Raw genomic sequence first — 20,970 nt, forward strand, 5'->3', positions numbered from 1 at the left:
CCTACACCTGGGGAGGAACAACCCCAGGCAGTGGGAGCTGCCCAGCTGGAAGGCAGTTTGACAGAAAAAGGACCCTGGGTATCCTGGTGGACGCCAAGTGGAACATGAACCAGCAACGTGCCCTTGCTGCAAAGGTGGCTGATGGTATCCTGGGCTGCATTAGGCAAAGCATTGCCAGCAGGTTGAGTGTGGTGATTCTTCCCCCTTTATTTGGCACTGGTGAGGCCACACCTGGAGTACTGGGTCCAGTTCTGGGCTCCCCAGTACAACAGAGACATGGACATACTGGGGAGTGTTTAACAAAGGGCCACAGGAAAGGCTGAGAGAGCTGCAACTGTTTAGCCTAGAAAAGAGAAATCTCGAGGCCATCTTACAAATGTGTATAACTACCTGAAAGGAGGGTGCAAAGAGGACAGAGCCAGATTCTTTTCAGTGGTGCCCAGTGACAGGACAAGAGGCAACGGGCACAACCTGAAGCACAGGAGGCTCCCTCTGAACATCCGGAAACACTCTTAACTCTGAGGGTGACTGAGCACTGGCACAGGTTGCCCAGAGAGGTTGTGAGATCTCTGTCCTTGGAGATGTTCCAAAGGCATCTGGATGTTGTCCAGGCAACAGGCTCTAGGTGGCCCTGCTTGAGCAGCGGGGGGTGGACCAGATGACCTCCAGAGGTCACTTCCACCCTCAAGCCTTCTGTGATCCTGTGGTTGTTCTCAAACTTTTATAAGGGGGGGGAGATGAGTTAAAGCCATGATGATTTTGAAATATATCATCTCTGTGTTATGTCTTCAATATTAAGTTAAGGGAATTATGAGGATAAAGTTCACCGTTAATTCATATATAACTACTGAGTTTCTAAGAAGGGTAATCTTTTTACTTGCCTAGTGTGTGCCAGCATTATCAACATAATCCACTCGATCATCTTGCAAGAATGCTGTTAAAATTTACTTTATGTGGGAGGATTTCTGTGTTGCATGTTTGAATCTTATTTGACCATCAACAGTACTGAAATGAGGAAATTGCAATCAAAGTATACCTAAATATCTGTGGTACTTCATACATCAGGAATAAATAGAGAGGAGCCAGTCGTCTGATTTATAAATGCTGAGAACCTGGAGCAGAGCACTTAAAGATGATCTTTCTCATGGGAAATCCTCAGCCTTGGAGGCACTAAAAATGAAATCACTCAAATGCTTATTCAACTAATCATAAAGGATAGTACAGCTTTAGAATGAAAGATGGCCAGCTGGAAAAAAAGATGATGGAAAACATTTAAGGGCTGTGAAATGAGGTTTATATGATTTATATGATATGATGTAGCTTTGCACTGAAATCTGTTTGATAAGTGTCAGTGGAATACCGATAGTGATGTACCCACAGAGGTGAAAGCCTGGTCCGGGAGGATGATGTGAATCGCTGGAGAGAGAGGGTGCATTGATGCCAGGGTAAGAGGAGCTGCTTTGGAATCGGTGTCTGTGTTGGTCAGCAGTAGACAGCAGTGCTCATGTCTCTGTGGTGTGACCTGTGATGGGAGATGCAGAGGGCTGGCACGGTGTGGCCTTCAGGGATGGGCTCAGGAGAGGAGTAAGGGTAGAACAGTGTGTGATGCGTCAAATTAGGCTGCTGGAAACCGTGTGGAGAAAGTGAGAGAGGAGAGGCTGCTACTGTTCAGAGGCAGCGACGTGGCCGCAGATGCTTTAAAGCAAATCGTATGCACATCTGCCGAACATCTTATTCACTTTAGCTCTAGCAAAGTAACCTTGTTCTTAAAAAGTTGGAGTGACGGCTGCAGACTTCCAGCCGAATAATACTGTCTATAATGAGCTAACTACTTCGTATTTGAGCTGCTGCTGCTCCAGGAATTAGTGCTTGGAAACCTCGGTACACCTAGACAATAGGGGAGAGCTTCTAGAGGATATTGTTGTAAGATTGTATAGAGGACCATTTAGTTGCCTTTGTTTCTCAGCTTCTGGTAAAAACTAGTTGAATCATTTCAGTTCCTAATAGGCTGTGTTCAGATACTAAGCTCTCTGTTTCTATAATGTCATGTATTGCTTGTTTGGCATCTTTTTAATTAGTGACATTTTATTTAGTCCAAATTAAATATGCCAGATGTAGCTGATTTAGTGGCTAACAATGACGAGTGAGGGGAGGGAGAGCTAACATTATATAGCCGTCTGTTCTCAGCGAAGTTGTGTGCTGCCTTTTTTTTTTTTCATTTCTAGTTCTACAAGAGAAGTTGGAGTGGTAACCATGGCAGCAGGGAATTTGTCCCTGTAAGCTCAGCAAAGGGTTGGGTTGTGTGGGGGTTTTTTTGTTTTTGTTTTTGTTGTGTTTGTTTTTTTGTTTGTGGTGCCCCTACTAGGGGGAAAGGGTGTGCAAAATGGTCTGGAGCAAGCCCTGGAGAGGGAACTTGGAGCAGATAAATCAGAGGCACTTGCCGTGGAGTTAAAACTCCTGTGTTGGTCCTGCCGCAGTGTGAGGGGATGGACGGGTGCAGCCGTGAAGCAGAGCAGTGAGAGACATGAAAAATTTCGTGGTAACTTGGTCTCACTACACTAGATGTCTCGGGGCAGGGTGGTTAGACACTGTATGCTCATTAATCTCACATGGTTGTGTTTGGGTTTTCTCCAATATTTTTCTCACTTTTTTTCCACTGAAAATGAGTAATTCTTAGCAGGTTGGGAGTGAGATTTGCACGGGGCTAGCTGCATTCAAGAGAGAATATCTAGCTTAGTCATGATGACATAACCCCAGATTTTGCGTCAGCCCCAGAAACATTTGATCTGTCAATCTTTAATTGAGGGAAAACCATTGTTTGATGTGTAAATTTACTGAAAAATAAACAGCAGAGCAGTTTTATGGAGCAGTTTCCCATTAAAGCAGTTGCTGAAAATGAGAATTAGGCACACGCTGAGGAAAGGATAACGTGAACCCTCCTCTCCCACTGACATAACTTCTCCTGGGTTGAGATCTGCAGGGGGTTCATTCTGGCCACAAAATCGATGCTTACGCAGTTGCGCAGAAATACTCTCCCAAGGCCAGCAGCTCTGTTAAAAGCATTTATTGTGTGCGCATGACAAACTGACCCATAAAACATCCTGAATGTCGCAGGCAGCAACAATTGGCTGATACTGGCTGCTTGAAATCACAGGCTTCCAGAGCTGGTGGCTGGGGAGATGGGAAGTTGAGCAATATTGCTGAATACTGTACAGTGAGGGGACAGCTGATGGCTGGGCATTAGGGTTGCTTTGCCACGCTGCTGTAGTTAAGCCTGTCACCCACGTGTTACAAAGCACCCCTGTTTTATTGTCAGAGCAGTATGAACTCAGCCATACTGGAAAAACTTGTGGGTTACGACTGATGCTATGAAAGTGCAGGAAATTTATATTTCCAAGGTGTGCTTGACCTTTTGGGATTTTCAGCTCATGAAGGCTGTGAGTTTCATAGTGTATTTATACTTCAGGTTTTCATCATTAAATGATCATCATTCTTTGAGTGCCTGTAGGTTATAGCCAGTCTTCGTTAGGAGTCTTTCTCCATGTTTTGCCTTTTCTTCTATTACCTTTTTCACTGCCCTGAGTTGCTCTCATCTTCGTATTTTCAGGGCTATACCATACTTGATTCTTCCCCGAATCAAGCTATGTGTATTCAATTCATAGAGTTTTTCTTAAAACATTTCATTTTTTTTCATTTCCAGCTTCGCCGTCTTTACTGTCAGCTTTGGTGTAGCCTGCCTAGTCTGACATGTCAGTGATGGTTCATTGGGATGTGGAGGGGAATAAAGGGGCTCTTGTAAAGACAGATAATTGATTATTTTATTTTATTTTATTTTATTTATTTTATTTTTAGTCTAGTGCACCTCTGTATGTGTTGTGAAAACTTTTTATCCTGCTGTTGTCAATTCTGGCAAGACTTTTCAGATTTAGGAGCTGGGGCTTCAGCTAAGACCTTGTTTTCATTATTTTTAAAATTAATTTTAGTCTTCAAGACTGCAGAGAAAACCTTGGGAACTCTGCACGTTCAAGTACCAGGGAACAAACTCACAAGTCCTTAAATCCTTGGCTTTTTCACTCCTTGTGATTACTTTTTTTGGGAGCAGGGAGGAAGAAACAGGAGTGAGAAGAGGGGATATGTTTGTCGTCCTCTGCATTGCTTTCTAAGTTTGTGATTTCTGTCCAGCTCTGCATCTTACACTTGCTTAGGTTCCTTTGGTACTAGAATAGGTAAACTGGATTGCAGTTGTTCAAGACAAATTTAATAACTACTTGTTCTTAAAATAATGTGTTTGTTTTGTCATGTCTGGCTGTTCCAAATACAGCTTATTTTACATCGTCTCTGATTGTTTGGCTGTTGTTTTATTCCTCCTACTACATCAAGCACAGTCAAACTCCCAGGGTTCCATTGTATCAGATAAGAGACAGTCACTGCCTGAAAGGTTTTCCTATGCATTAAAAATGCACATATTTTCAAATACTAATCCTCATTTTCCAAAGATGTCTTTCAAAATGGTCTCTGATGCCTTTCCTAATAAAACGTGGCTGGACAGGTGCATGCAAGTGGAGGGCTGGAGCCAAGTCCAGCTGTATATACAACCCTTAGCGGTGTCCCTGCTTTCTGTTCTGCAACCTCTGTTCTTTTCCCCTCGGAAGAGCGTGCAAGGGAAAGGGGAGTTTTGTGGACTACCCATGCAGAAGTTGTACTTGGACAATAGTAAATCAAAGTGAGGAGTCAATTGAACGTTGCCGGACCCTGTGCTGAAATGGATCTCTGGCTCATAGCGTGGTCTGGGCACTTGGATGGCAAGTGCCTCAGCTGCAGTTGTCACAGTGTTCTACTGAGGAAGAAGGAGCCATCCAGGTCTTCAGGACCTGCACCATTTTTCTAAATCCTATGGGAAGCTGCTCCCCAGAGCCTTGTTGCGCTGTCTGCCAAGCTTCAAATTAATGTGGTTCTTGTGGTTGAAAGCCTGTGCAGCAAGGAAGATGTGGTAATAATTTCTTTTCTACAGAGTAATTTATAATGGCAAAACAATTTAAAATACTCAGTAACTAGCTTGGTTACTTAAGAATTTTAATCAAGAAATTGTTATGGTTTTTCTTTGTATTACCCTTTCTATGGTTGTTAGTGACTTAAATTGTGTTTGCAAAAACTTTTCTGTTAAACCTTTCTCTTGGAGCAAATTCAGACGATAAATAATGCATTCTGTAAGCACAGCTGAAGAAGATTGCAAACTATCTAGGATAAATTGCACAGTAAAATACATGAAAGATAAAGGTTAATGCCAGCAACATCACTTAATGTCTTTCATTACATAATCAAAGGAGTGTAACAGTGCCTGTAACTATTTATTTTTTTTCCCATACATAAAGGATCTCAAAACTAGGAAGGATTTTTGCATGAAAAGCAATTGCTGTTGGGAGGAGGTGTGTGGTGAGAAGGGAGCTTATCCACAGACTTATAATCAAAACTAATGGCAAATGCTGGGTGAGGGACGATGCAGAGGAAAAAGAAAATGTGAGCTTGTCCATGCTGTGACCACAGGAAGAGCCTGGACCCCCAGATTTGGGACTGGGTGAGCTGGCTGTTGTTGGGCTGCCTTCTTACTGGTGTGTACTGGTACTCTCCCCAACCTGCTTCCCAAGCTTGCTTTCTTCCAGCATCCTGCAAATACCCAGAAGCTTCAGCAAAATTCATAAAGGCCTACTGTTACTCTTGAAAGGACTGAAAAATAGCCTTTCATCTTTCTTTTACCTAAAAACAAGAGGCAAATGAGGAATTAAGGGGGAAAGACGTGAAAATGTCAAACGGGTCAAATGATGTATCTGAACGTGAGCATTAAACCGAAGTGGGAAGGTGTGAAACAGTTTTGGAGATACTGTCACAAAATCAGTATATTGTCTGGTTTTAGATACGTATCACCTAAAACTGCATTCTGCTATTTATTTGTAAAATATGGAAATTATAGGGTAGCAGCTTACAGTTTCCAAACCTTCAGCCTCTAAGTATGTGAACACATGTTGGAATAAATCTTTTGTTCATGCAGGCAGTGGTTATGTCTTGAGAACGTGCTCTGTGTACAGTATTTTCTTAAAAGTACATTGCACAGTTAACACCTTTTTATGTAAACAGCTGATATTTTTGAAGAAGCTTCGATGCAGTTGCTATACAAGCCTAATTCTATACAGAGGGCATTAATACTTTAAGTTTTGAGAAGACAGGAAGACAGAAACAGATGAGTGCAGACTTCATCCAGTGTCTCCGTAATAAGTAACCATTTTCACATGTAGTTTTTAATTGGAGAAGGAAAAGTTTTGGTTTATTTTTACAATATTTGGGGTTTACGTTTTATTTTATTTGCTCATTGTATATGTTCCTTTAAATGTGCTTTGTGTATATGCAACATCACACAATTTAGTTTTTTTTTTTTTTTTAAAGCTCAATTGTCAACAATTGCAGTGTGTAATTATGCCAGTAGTGCAGAGAGACATGTTTGCTTGATTAGTCACCGCAGCCTGAATTCAGCCAATATAGCTTACGGCATCCAGCTGAAGTCCGGAGCCAGGAGCCTGGATTCCCTCTGCAGCCAGCAGAGAGACACAAATGCCTTTGTCATGTGCTTTAGATCTTAAGTTACCCCATCTCTCTCCCTTAGCTTCAGAAGGAATTTAACTCTCTAAAATTACCTGGAGTGAACGTGGGCCTGGGTGTTTGTACATGCCGAGTTCAGAAGCGCTAACCATCCAAATATAGATGCTGACATGAACCTGGCGCTAATCCTGCCCTGCCCTTCTCTGCCCACACCGCTGGGATTCCCAAAACCTGTCTCGCTGGTACGACCCTCACAGAGTTGATGCCTTTACTATTGCTGTTTGATGACCGCTGAACATAGAATGATGTTGATTCCCCTTCAAGTCAAGTTATTCCTCTGACTCGCGGAAATGGATTTAAAATTCAGTAGCCCAGCAAAAAGGGACAGAATCAGGGGGTTTGTAACATGGCCAACTTAAGCCTTTTTTTTTATTTTTTGAAAGATTGCTGTTCTGAATGTGAAAGTCAAAGCCTGAGATCTTGATCTTAGAATAGTCGTTCTCCTTTGTTGTTCATAGGCTCTTAAATGTGTACCTAAATATAGTATACGCCAGAGGAGAGAGTTAATGTTGCTATGAGAACCTTAACCTCAGCTTTTCCTAGGGTTTTATGTTTATACGTAGGGAAAAAAAAAAAAAGGCAATGAACAAAATAACTCACAGTTGGTTTTTTTTTTATAAGGAAGTACTGTCTGATGCCTTGTACATAAGTGATCCTGTCTGCAATGTATTGCTGTTACTGCTGCTGTTGTCTGAAAGGCTCTTTTCCTGCTCGAGCTGTGCAGCACAGAAGGAAAAAAGAGCCATAGGGTTGACCTATATATTTATTTCATTGCAGCAGTTGAAATTCCTGTGTCTTATAAAGCTGCCTTAATGCTGTTGGGCAAGTAAGGGGGGACTGGCTGGTGCTCCAGCATGTAGATGTGATAGACTGAGTTGCTTGCCTGTCAGGTGTGCACAGAGCACACTTAGGGACTTTTTTTTATCACAGGCTTGCAACTTTGGGAAGCAAAACCTTCCTTTTTTGTTATGTCTTCAACTAGGCAAATAGCAGTTCAAGGGTAACCTGCACACAGAGCTTGAGTCTTCAGCAGCTTTGAGCTGACTGATCCTAATTGAAAGCTTCCCCATTCCTCCAGTGACTGTGACTCTGCTCTTGTGAGCCCATGAGCTTAGAGTATAGAAAGCTTGGGGAAAAATGATCTCATCAAAACAGGGTTCCAGTGAAAACAGTACGTGTGTGCCTGGTACGTAGGTGCCTTCTGCAATAAATGGCTCCTCCTGCTTGCACAAGGTACATGCATTTCAATTGAATTTTCTTTCTGTTTGCCTCACTGGTGGTTACAGTTCTCATGTCTGAACAATCTTGATGAGTGAAACTGGGAGATGAAAGTCAGAATTTGCTGGATTGATTTTTACTTTGTGCAGCTCTTAGTAGTCACTCTTCAGTGTATTTTAATGGCTTTCTGTGTTGTCTCTGATCTTCATCTCTTATAAAGGGAAACTCTTGAAGAACTACTGTACTGAAACCTTTTTTCTATTAGGTTTCAGTCAGAGAGCCTTCTGATAACTGGTCCTCTCTCCTTATACTTTGTTTGGAGTCATAATGCAGGATAACGAAGGTTGGTTTGCACTGATATGAATTACACTGTGATTAATTTCAGATTGCAGAATGCAAATTTGGATCTATTTGTTGAAGATTTTCAGCATAACATCATTTAAAAGCGTGAATTTTTATGGTAATTGTAAATTGTAATAGGTTTTATTTTGCAGCAAAAGGGAAAAAAATAGTACAAATAGAAAAGTGGAGAAGAAGTAACATGACCATGACATGACTGGGGCTTTTCTATCCTCATTCCTAATAACAGTTGCGTTACTTGATGCACACAAAATACTGCAGAGAGGTTGAGGAACTGAGGCTGGAAGATGAAACAGCCATGAGGTAACTCAAGATACACGACCCATTATGTGAAACCACTGAAGTGATGAATATTAATGTTCTTTTAAATTTTTCATTTTCAAGTCTGTCTGTCTTTCAAAAAAGAAATTAAAAAAAAAAAAAGCTTGGAGGAAGAGTTCTTCCCAGAACAATGGTGCAGTCTGTTATCTGCTCCTGTGCACTGTAAAGCACTGAATGTTCAGCCAATATAGTGCTCTGGTTGGCTTAGCATTCTTAACCTTAATTTTGAATAGAAGGTGCCTTGTGCTGCTGACGTAATTAGGGCCTTTTGTAAATCACTGTTGTAGGCTGTCTGCTGTTGCATTTCACTGCATTTCTTGGAGGGATGCAGGGCAGAAGTGTCAGACTAACTTTCTGAACCTCTCCTCAGTTTAAGTGTTTTCATTACTGGAGTATTTTATTCAGAACTGATTCTGCTTCATTTTCCTTTAGAGAAAATAATTGCCAAATCAATTTTGCAAGTGAAAGACTGTTTCTGCTGGAAGAAGTTTGAATAGGGAGCACTTAGCATCTTGAAGTATGAGATGCTTCCAAAAAAAAAAAAAAAGAAAAAAGAAGGGAAATACAAGAGGGGTTGGATTTGACCAGTTGACTTTAAATTTAAGTCCTCTGTGATACAGGAATATTATCTGCCTTTTTTGTCATGGAAACCGTCTAAAGGTTTGAGCCAGAGCTTTGTGACCGAACTGGTTTCATACTTGTGGTTATACGTCATGCTCTGCAACTTTGTGTGGGGGCATAAAATCCCCTTACCTTCTGCGTAAGCCTCTTAGGGACTGTGGCAGACTTGCCTCTGCAGAGGGACGGGGTTTTGTCCCGCTTGTGTCTCTCCCCTGTCCTCTAGGGCCGGGTTCGGCTCAGGCCATTCTGTCCCCTCCTGATGCAGTCTTTTATATCCGTGATGTCAGCGTCGATACACGGCCTTGCGCCGTCCTTGATAGCGAACACAGCACTATTAATAGTCAGTGAAGTTAACTTGCTCATTTCAGCTTTCACGCCATCTGCCCGCTGCACGCCAGTCCCTCGGCTTTAAAGGTATCATTACAAACCCCACCACTGACGGGCCCTGTGAAGGGCCATACGTGTTTGCACCGTGCCCCGCACCGTGCCCCCCATAGTCGCTGTGGTGTGGGAATGGCGAGGGGCCTGGCTCGTGGGAGAAGCCGACGTGGTGTCACAGCAGAGTCTCACGGCGAACAGCAGCCGTTGTCCATCCTGTGCCTTCTCCCCAGTGCTGTTGTACCTTCAGGGTGGCTGGCGTTGGGCTCAGACTCTGGGCGAAGAGCGGGGAGGGTAGGATACATACCTATGACCCCTTCACACCAAGGGAGCAGAGCATCAACCAGTATGAAGGACAGCGCAGCTTTCTGCCAGTGGCTGTACTCCATCCAGTCTTTGCGTGCTCAGGAGCAGGGAAAAGTGTGCTGTTGGTCTTGCAGCTCTCTCTTTTTCCACCTGCAAGGACTGGAGAGGCAGAATGGCTTTCCCTCTCTTCTGGGACTTGGCAGCGACAAGGATCAAGTGCAACCTGTCCTATATCTCTGCCTTGTTCCCAGCAGAACTGCAGAGAAGGAAAAGAGGTGGTTTTGTGCTCCAGGTGTTGAGAAAGTGTCGATTCTGCTGGCATGTGCCTGGTGCAGGCTGAGGCAAAGAGCGTGGGGCTGTGCATCTCGGTGACTAACGAATGAATGAATGATATCACTAGGTTGGTTCCTGAGGCAGGAAATCCATCCGAAATAGTTTAGTTTCAATACAGAAAGTGGAGTTACTTGCACAGAGTAAGCCAAAAGTAGAAAGGATTTCCTTTCACCACCACCTTTTTTTGGTTGTGGAACTCCTTTCCAATTTCTTGTGATAAAAAAATAGAAGAGAGAAAAAAAAAAAAAAGTGTATTAGTCCCTCCCCATTCCCCACTAAAAACCAAATAAAATAGCGATTTTCTGTCTTGTTGAACACTGGCTTTTCAGCGTGCTTACATGCCTGGAGAAGGGAGCTCGAGCGCTGTGCCCTGCTGTTGCAAACCGGTGCAATTTCTGCTGGGTATCTGGGGCGTTCGCACGCCGGTTGTTGGGTGTCTCGGCCGCTCACCCGTGTCCCTCGGTGCCACCAGCGCGCTGCCGGGTGGCGGAGCGGGCTGGCACCGCTGCTGGTGCCCGGGCACTCAGATCGCGGGTATAATGCGCCAGTTTACTGTAAAATGGGTGCTAATTACAGAAATCAGACTTGCCCGCAGGACAAAAAAGCACCCCCCACCCCCCTCCCAACAAATTTCTGTGTCTACAGGGATGGTTAGGCGTTGGCAGGAGTGGGAGTGCAGCTGTAACATTGTACAGCATGCATGCCTTCCCCAGAGCTACAGCAACCGGGATTCCCCCCTCCCCTCCCCTCCTCTCCTCCAGAGCCTACTTCTGAAAGAGCTGGCTCATCCCTGCTGTCAGATGAAGCCGTTTCCTGAACGCGCGGGTTGGAGTCACTTGGGTTCGATGAGGCTTTAACTCCTCCCTCACTGGGCTTGAATTTGTACGTAGCCGGGGGAGCGGGGTGTGTGTGTGTGTTGGGGGGAGGAGGCGGCCGGCGGGCTCTGGGGCGTGCGGCGCTGCCTCTGGCCGCCGCCCCCCTGCTCGCCCCCCCGGGCCCGCGGCACCCAGCCCCGGGGGGAGCGCGTCCCGGGAGCCGGCTGCGGGGCGGCCCGGCCCGGCCCGGCGGGGAGCGGCGGGAGGAGAAGTTCAAGTGCTGAAGTTGCAGGCAGATGACATCAGCCGCGGCCGGGCCGCGCTCGGCGCCGGGGCTTCGGCTCCCCCCGCCCCCCCACAACCCGCCTTTGAACTTCAGGGGTCTCGAACACCCGTGGGTGGTCATAAAAACAAATTTCCTTTGTAATTTTTTTTGGGGGGGGAGGGGGGGGCTTGGCGGGGGGGGGCGGGAATAATTTGGAAGTCTGATAGTGTGTGGGAAATGATTACATCAGTCGGAGGGAGGGCTAGGATTGGTCTACCCGGTGTGGTTTGATTCACTACCGCAAAGATTGCGTGTAACCCTTTGAGTGGAGCTCTGGCAGAGTTGTTTCCCTCCCCAGAAACAGTCCCCATAGCAGGGGCTACGTGACAGGTACGGTACCGCCGTCCGCTGACACCGCCGGCACCCCGGGTGCGCAGCCATAGGCTACCAAGGGTCGGCGGAGGCAGAGAACAAACTCTCTCCCAAGAGGCAATCTCTATTTAAAATGCCATCTTGTTCTTCCGACTGCTGCCTTTTACATGCCGTTGAGGTAAGATTTTCCATATCAAATTACCCTCCGGGTTTTTGTTAGATTCGCTTTCTTTTGCTAGGATGCGGAGTGTTTCAAACGCAGGGTCTATTTAAATCTCTGACCTGCACGTTCGCCCGGAGAAATAATTTTGCGGCAAGTGTCTCTCGTTTGAGCAGAACAATACAAAGAAGAAAGCATCTGTATAATTCAGGAGGTGGGGAGAAGGTTCCTGACTTGTTCTCTCATCTCCATTAATATTTAGGATGTGCAGCATATGCACATTCAGTTTCAAACTACTTCCAAGCTAGGATCAAAAGAGAAGTCGGGGCAGGGAGGGAAATGTGTGGACTGTGCTAGCTACGAGTGATCCGCCGGCAAACTGCAAGTGGGACTTCCCAGAGCGAAACAATCAAAAGTTAGTGGGGAACAAGAGAGCCATTTTTTAATCTTCGGGGTCTCGGCCTGCTCCTCCTTAAATGTTCAAAAGCCCGTGATGGGATCGCAAAGAAAATTGTGTGTGTTTGACTGGAGGTAATTTCTCTCGCCCACTGTTGCCGAAGTACTCTCTCGATATTGTTTCACATTTGCTTACCTTACACAGCTTTATATGGAACCTGCTCTCTCACCTTTTCTGTGTGTGTGGTCATATTAACCCTGCTGAACCTTTGTTTAGTGCAGGGAGGTGTTGGGGAGGGGGGAGGGGAAATAGGGCAAGGGGGTATCAAGAGAAAGTGTTACAAAGTGAATCACCCATGTCCTATGTCCTGGCTGCCAAGGTGCTTGGAACCGTCATGCCAAGAGGATGCTTTTCTATGGTAGCTGTGTGGTTTGCCTATGTTCAGAGCTGTTGATCTGTAAGTGTACCCTTTATGTTGCAGGATGTAAAAGTCTTTAGTGAAGATGGAACAAGCAAAGTGGTCGAGATTCTAGCAGACATGACAGCCAGGGACCTCTGTCAGCTGCTCGTTTACAAAAGTCATTGTGTGGATGATAACAGCTGGACTCTAGTGGAGCATCACCCTCACCTAGGATTAGGTAGGGAATGGTCAAAGGGGTGGCATGGTTACCTGGGAACATAAAATATGTATAATTCGTATTAATGTGCTTCCAGCAAGAACATTTTCTTTCCACTGCTTTTATTTGTACAATTAGCTGAAGTCATGTACATGCTTTTTGTATATTACAATTTGATGTTAAGCGTTTAAGCCATTTTGAGTCCTTCTTTTATTTCTCATCCTCTGTTTTTTTTAATTACCAAAAAAAAAAAAAAAAAAAAGAAAGAAAAAATAATTGTGTAATCTTCACGCTACTGCTCTGTTGCTACCTTGCTGTGTCTGAAGCTATTGCAAATAAACAGCTTAGGCAAATTAAGCTTGATCCTTAGAGTACCGGTCCTATGAAACAGCTCAGCTCATCACCAGCTGGGAGACCTGGGTGAACAGACTCAGCTTTGCATACCTACAGTAATGCTTATGAAAGCTAGACGTGCTGAGGGTGGGGGAGGGGGCTGGCTAAACTTCAGGCAGGGAAAAAATGGTGGCACCACCCTCAAATCCATTGGCAATTTCTGGACCAGCAGTGGCATCTGCTCTCTAGGCAGCAGCTCCTCCACCTGATTGAAATTAAGGTGTCATGGTTACAGTTTCAAGAAGGCAGCAAGAGGAAGAACTGTGGGGAATTAAATAATACTCTGAGTTGGTTTAATTACGGTACCTGAAAGAGTCTAATGTCATTCAGTCTTGCTTTTCCTGTTATTTTGTGGCATTGATTAGTTGCTGGGTTCTGCTGTGCAGCTTGCAACTGCATATCGCTCAGATGTGCTATCTCTAATTCCATGTACCATACAATAACGCTTTAGAAAGTGTAGCATTTGGAGTATCAGTTGATATACCCCATGGGAATTTTTTCAAGAAAATAGAGGAAGACAAACCGTAAGCTGCGACCACTGACACTGGAATTGTGAATGCTGTCTGTAGCTGACAGAGGCCTTTTCTGTGTGAAAATGTAATTCAGAATCCTCACAAATAAAAAAAGGAAACGATTTCCCAGAGAAGTAATGCCCTAAACCGATACTGTTAAACACAGATAAATTCACTGCTCTACAGAATAGCCCTCAAAAAAATTATCATAGGATATCCTGATTGTTTAATGCTTTTATTGGGTATCTCTCCTAGTATAGAAATATGTGAAAAAGTTAACATGAAACACCATTTGTATATGTCTGTGGTATACTTTCAGTTCTGAGGACACAGGATGAGGTGAAGAATTAAGGTATAAATTACAGAATCTTTATCTCCGTAGCTTTATATACCACATGCGCGCTTCTAACAACCTTTGCAAATTTTCACTTTTATCAATGCTCATTAAACTACCAGGCTCTCTTTTTCTATATTCTCTTTCCCATCATTGCTGATTACCAAGGTATTGTGTAAACAGAAGCCTTCTCCTTTGTAACCAACATCCTTCTCCTGCCAGATTCATTCAATGATGCCACAATTCAGTGTTTGTGACATCACAATAGCTTCCATGGTGACTAATTGTGCTGTCAAACTCTGGTGTGTGACATCTCTGAATGAATCGGGCAGGAGGCTGATTAGGAAATCAAAAGCTTCTGTTTACACACAAGTAACTTGGTAATTAACAATGATGGGAAAAGAGCAAGATACTTATCGGGCTGCATTTATATACATGGGGACCTGCCTGCCTTGGACCTGTTTCACACTGAAGCACAAAGCGGGGCCTCGGCTGTCCCAGAGAAATGGGGTGTGCAGGTTGGGGCTTCACCAGCCTCACCAAACTTTGTTCCCCAGAGACTGCTCCAGGGCTGTCCTCTGTAGGCCATGCAGTACATCTGCGTGAAAAGCGATGCAGCCTCTCAGGGTGCAAAGCGAACAGACAAAAAAGTCTTTAAAGCGACAAAAAAAAAATGCAATGATACAAATTTTGCATATTTGAAAGGATGTGGACAGAAAAGGGAATAAAAGAGCTCATTTAATGAGAGACAACAGCATCCGATTTCTTGTATTTGGGGAAAAAAAGTATACACTGTAAAATATTCAGTAAACTTCAAATACTAGCTTTCATGTGTCCACCCAGTTTTGGTTGCAGTTTGAATTTTTTGTTTTACGGCTGCCTATTCCTAGCTTCTCAGTAGCTCAAATGCTGCGCTGTATTTCAGAGATTGTCAGATCAAGGTAGTAATCTGTCTGCACCTTAGGTGAAGTTATTATCAGGTGTCTGATGTTCCATAGTTTTCCCTCTAGAAATAAGATTGCTGTTATTAAGTATGAAACAATGGGTGAATAGGTACTTACCAGTGTGGAGAGAAATACGGCTTAAAAGCAGTGAGAATTCTTTGTTTCCAGAAGACATTGTTTCTTACTCAAGACATCCTTGCTGACTTAATGCTGTAGGTGGTAATCTTGAAGCCCACCAAAAGAGGCGAGTTCATACATTAAGTTCACTGCTGTTTATTTTATCCCTGGTCTTCCCTAATATTACTTTTCAAAAGAGCTCAGTTTGCAGAACCGGTTAAACTTTTTACTGTTGGGCAGACTGAGTACAAGCAAATTTTTGAAGCCAGCTGCATATTTATGATTGTAGTGATCTTTCAGGTCCCAGTTTTAAGGAACCTGACTGCTTACTTTGCACACGTAATCAAGTGTATTCCAAATAACATGTGTGCTTGCAAATTACTTCAAATAGCTATTGGACTACACAAATTATTTGTGTTCTCACTGAAGGCAATAGTGTGACAATTTACCATCAGACTTGCTTAGATTTGACATGTGGAAATGGTTTCTGCTGTGCTGTACCACTGGTATCTAAAACACTTTGTGGTCAAGATTCAAGCAGTCTGTGAAACTTGAATTGGTTCCGTTATTTCATTTGCAAATAGAAATACACCTAACCTGTTCATAAAATGTGGTATTCTCCCTATGTGCCACTCCATGCTTAATTATTGTCAATTTAGGATGAGGACTCAGATATCCATATTGGACATGAACAGAAATAATGATGATGAAGTCAGGCTGTCATGATAGTATGTGTCTGGGCACTGAAAGAATCCGTACTTACAGATCTCATTTTTCCAGGTCCAGAACTGACTGTACATCTTATTTAATACAGTTGAAGCAGGGAAAAAAAAAAAAAAAAGTAGTAGGGCTCTGAAATATATGTAGATTAGAAGAAGTAATTTCTGCATAGTTTTGTACATAGATTTTTCTTGTTTACATGTGCATTGAATTTTATTTGCCTTAACCTGCATGAATTAAAAGTGGAACAGTTAGACACAGTACTTGATAAAATACAGAAACAGGGCTGGCTGTTTCACACTTCGGTCCACCGGTCGTTTGTAGTGATTCTCTAATGGGGAATTTTGGGCCATGCACGTGAGTTTTTCATATTGGAATCCAGCTCCTTTTTCCATCTTGTATTACTTCTACAGTTCTGTGGAAGTTTAGATAATAATACACAGCAATTTTGGGGAAAAGAAAAAGTCTGTCCTGTTCTTCTAGGAAGTATGTAGAGAAGACTGAGTTGAGCCTGTCAGATAAACTAAAAAGAGACATTTCTGGTCAATTCAGCTGCAGTGCCACCTGAAGATAGACTGACCTACTGAACAGACCGAGATCTGTGCGTCTGCTTTGTAGAAGGAAGCTCAGAGCAAGGCTGAGGTGGAGTTGCTGGTGTGTCAAGAGGCAGTTCATCCCATTTGTACCAACCGAGTGCAAATTACCAATGACTTCCCAAGTGTACAACTTCTATGAAGTAGGAGCAAACTGGCTAGGACTGGCTTCCTTTTTCCGTGCACGTGCTGTGAAATGCTGCCTGTTTTCTTCAAGGTGGCTTTCACCATCAAAATAGAAATGTAAACCACAGAATCTCAAAAGGGTCTTGATTCAGTAAAGAAATACAACTATGTCAGTTGCCTAAAGCATCTAAGAAACAGTCACTGGATATATTACACAAACTAATGATCAAAATGCAAAACAAATTGACAGACATTCATCTGTACTGTATTTCCTCAGGACAGAATGAATAGGATGTGGTTTGTCCCTGCCCTTAGCTGAGCAATCTTCAGTGCACGAGGAAAGCAAAGACCACAGCTTAGTGTGATGACAGAAGCAGGACGTGGTCTTTCAGGGTACCTACTGTGATGAAGATTCACACCAACATGATTAAATGCTTTTTGGAGGAATCATAATGTAAAAAAAAAACAAACTAACAAAAAAACCCACAAACAAAAAACAAACCCCAGAAAGGCCTCCCATCCTCATAGGCCCACTGTCCTCACACCATGGAGGAGATTTAACTTAACTGGTTGCCCACGACAGCAATACCTGAAACTTCACCTGTGAAGCCCCTAGATAATGTGGAGGTTTAGGTGATGAATGCTCAGGTGGGGAAAAATGTCCTTAATTGACTGCTACCAACAGCAGGATTGTGGCATACATTGTTCAGAGAACTACTCCTTGAAAGTGGTGTTACAGCTGATGTACTAAGCATTTGTTTGAGAGCAGCTCAGTATGGAAAATCTTCAATGTTAACCCCTTGAAACACAACTGTAGCAAGGCTGGACACTGCAAATGCATGATAAATGAAGTCATCAATGAGTTGGTCATGACTGACAATCTAAATGCAGGTGAAAAAGACTATGGGATCATTCAGAGATAGGTTAAACTTTCAATCAAAGAGCTTATATTAATCTGCTAAGTTGAATAATTGGAGTGACATTCAAGAGCTTGCTGCTTTTTGAGATACCAGTGACTGCTTGCTTTCTATCCTGAGAACACCCCAAGAGAATTTGGGTGACAGCCTGGCATTTCTCACTGTGGGAATGCGAGGATGCAGAACACCAAGTGGGGAGGGGACACTCCAAACTTCTTCAGCTAGCAGGTCACATGCATTTTGGATAGAGCTTTGCATAAGTTATTTTTTGTTTGACCTCATTTTTTATTTCCTATTATATAAGGGATGGAAGTACTGACTATAAGGACTTTTGAAAAATATCTAAATATTTTCTCGGAAACTTCTGAAGATTTGCCAAGATAATGAGTTCATTAAGTAGTGCACACTTAGCCCAGTTGCCTTCTTTCGAGTTACTGCTTTCAGTGAATTGGATTTGTTAAGCTATCTGTTCATGCTTTGATGTGCCATTCTTTTGACCAGGGGAGTGGTGGTTATGGGGAGTTACCTTGTAACCAAATCTAGAGCAGAAAATTGCCCTGTCATGTGTACAAAACATTTGTCTCTGTCAGTATTCCTGTAAAGTAGATCCTGTGACCTCTTTCATAATAAACCCTATTGTGTAGCATCTACAATAAAGGCCTGAAGTTCACCTTGAAATGAACTGGTTTTATAGAGTGTGATCAAACAGGACACTGTATTTCTGGGATAGTTCAAGACCTAATAGTGGCCTTTCTACAACTTTTTTCCCCTTCAATCTGTTCACCTTGCCAGTTCTACAGCATATAACCAGCACCAAAAGAAGACATCAATGTGTATTATTTAAGCTAATGCACAAAAAACCCTTATGTTCTTCCATTTCTCAAAAGTCTGTGTTTATAAAGTCCTGGTGTAGGAAATTTTTGAAGAAACACTGCTGTCTAGCATTAAACTTTGTAATACTCACGCCCTAGTTCCTTTAGATGCCTCATGGCAGTATGGTTTGAAAACTACAATATGTTTTGTTAACCTCTTAAAAGGTAATGGAATTACACTGGGTTGTTTTACTCCTGTTCTTTGGAAGGTGGTCTCTCTGCTTCTGCTGGTTGGCTGTGTGTTGACATTGTGTTCTTTTTGCACAGAGAGGTGTTTGGAAGATCATGAGCTCATAGTTCAAGTCGAGTCCACAATGGGAAGTGAAAGTAAATTTTTGTTCAGGAAGAATTACGCAAAATATGAGTTTTTCAAAAATCCCATGGTGAGTCTCATTGCTTAGTTGTTTACACCGCACTGAGAGGGATGGATTGCAATAACATTGCTGGGCACTCTTATGTCTTAAACATCTATTATAATTTAAAAAAAAAAAAAAAAAAAAAGGAAATCAACAAACTGAATTCTTTCCGAAGAAATTTTAACCAATGTTTAAATTCCTTGTACTCTTCTCCCAGCCTAAAAATCTCAAGTGTTTTCAGGTTACCCAATATACTTATTTCATAATGGCTATTGTTGCGTTGGAGAGTAACCAAGCCAGGGAAACATTTATTAGTTTAAGAACAACAATCAGAAGTGCAATTTACTCATTATCTTCAAAGTTACCTGATTTGAAGCAATTTGATCGTGTGGCAGGCTGTATTCAAACCTTTTAATTTCTGACAGTAATAATTAAAAAAAAAAACCCTCTGGGTAACCCCTAAAACACTTACTACATACAAGGAATTTTCAGTTTATGGTTATATATGTTGGGCATTGTCTCACTTGTGGATGTGCTTTACTAGCATGCTCTGCCTTCTCTACTGCTCACAGTAACTCACCTTCTCTGTCCTCATGTGTATCTGTGCTTGAAAGGTATTATATGTCATAACTATACTTATTCCTGGACTTGTAAGTTCCTTTGGATGTTGTAATTTAAAACTGTTTGCAGTCTGACTGCTTATTTGGGGATGATTTTTCACATTTTATCTAAGTAATCAAGTTGGAACAGGCCGTTGACATGAATCAGTGTCATCTGGTGTGACCCATCTAGATAGCTAAAGAAGGATAATCCAGAGGTGGCTTAGGTGAGAACAGATTTTGGGTCAGTCGGGCATTTGTGGTGCCAGAAGAAAAAAGATACATGAGGTCACATGAAAAGTCACTGCTGAAATTACTGCAGATGATAAATTAATTCCTTTCCTCATAGGCGCTAATGCACAGTTGCTGCATCCTCGCACATGTGCTTGCACGTACATTTGTCATCTGCCAGTGCTTGTTTCAGAGGCTGTGCCTTGACTTACTGTGTGAAACATTTCTGTACATAGAGTTTTTGTAATTTTTCACTTCTGTTGATCTTCCCATCTGATAACCTATGAGCATCTGAGTGTTGTACAGAAATTTTGGTATCATAGGAGCTAGCTAGCACATTGATTTCATGTGGCATACTTTAATTAATAACAGAGCATGAGAGTAAAACCCAGAATGCTTGGCATTCAGTCCCAGGCTCCTGCAATCAGAGAATAAATCATTCTTCTGGTGTAAGAATGCGAAGGCTCCCTATCCGTTGCATTAGCTGTTGCCATATGGTGCTGTTTCTACTCAAGAGAGGCTGGTAAATGTTAGCTTTCATAATTCATGGTGCAACTTACCTGGCAGAAGGGTGATTCCTCTTCAGCCCTTCTCTTTATGCTTTGAAGACTGAAATTTATATTGCCTGAAGCATGATGAATGGTCTAAACTGGAAATATTTTTGTTGTGATTCATTCTGTTGATCAGTTATTTTATTTCAGGCATTTATTTCTGGATGTCTTCATGCTTCAAATAAAATGTTTAAGAACTTGCCACGTATAGTAAATTCAGTGTACCAAATTACATAAACATGGCAAATGAAAAGGGGAACTAAAGGGAAAAAATTGGAAGTCAGGTCACCGATCTAGCAGTCAGAAAACTGTCTGACTTTTGTCATGCAAAGATTCAGCATGAATGAGGTACTGTACCGGATGCCTGAAATCAAAAAGCTCTGTAGAAGCACCTGTTTGTGTGTTAAACAATATTTACTTCTGTGTTTGCGGGACGGGGGAAAGGAGGTAGATGTCTGCTTTGCAGTTATTCAAATCCAGCATGTGAAACAGGGCATGTGATACAGAGCCTAATTATTACATGTGTGCTTGTTCAGTTTTCATTAGTTCATTTCATGGAATGTATACTGGCCTATCCTTGCAAGAAAAAACACTGGGCTCTTTTATCTTGCCCTGAAATATGAACATATAGGGGTAGGTTTTGCCAAGGGCTTTTCTCTTGACAGATTGAAGGGTTTCAAGCCTTGAGCGTAACCGGGCTGTTGAACAACCAAATGGAAGCATCAACAGTCACGTATAAGCTCTTTGTCATAATTCAGGTCTGCAAATGGCAATTTGCATGGAGCCTTCTGAGGGACTGAGCAGGTTTTAATGTCAAGCAGATACAGCACTGACGAACTGTATTTTGGATAGAAAGAGTGTTATCAAAGGTGAAGTTGTACATTCTGTAGA

The 20,970-nt window shown here is 42.7% G+C and overlaps 1 protein-coding gene across 13 annotated transcripts in view; it reads left to right on the forward strand.

Annotated features, from left to right (window-relative positions):
• GRB10 (growth factor receptor bound protein 10) overlaps window positions 1-20,970 on the forward strand; it is a 147,919-nt gene that overhangs the window by 109,630 nt on the left and 17,319 nt on the right. For 12 of the 13 annotated variants that reach the window (XM_082047053.1, XM_082047050.1, XM_082047052.1 and 9 more), the window contains 2 exons: window positions 12,679-12,835; window positions 18,610-18,725. The exons of the other annotated variant lie outside the window; for it this stretch is intronic. In XM_082047053.1, coding sequence (XP_081903179.1) covers window positions 12,679-12,835; window positions 18,610-18,725 — 273 coding nt within the window. The remainder of the gene's footprint in view (window positions 1-12,678; window positions 12,836-18,609; window positions 18,726-20,970) is intronic. 13 annotated transcript variants of the gene reach the window in all.

Source organism: Streptopelia decaocto, assembly GCF_964273445.1.
Source record: "Streptopelia decaocto genome assembly, chromosome: 2".
NCBI lineage: Eukaryota > Metazoa > Chordata > Aves > Columbiformes > Columbidae > Streptopelia > Streptopelia decaocto.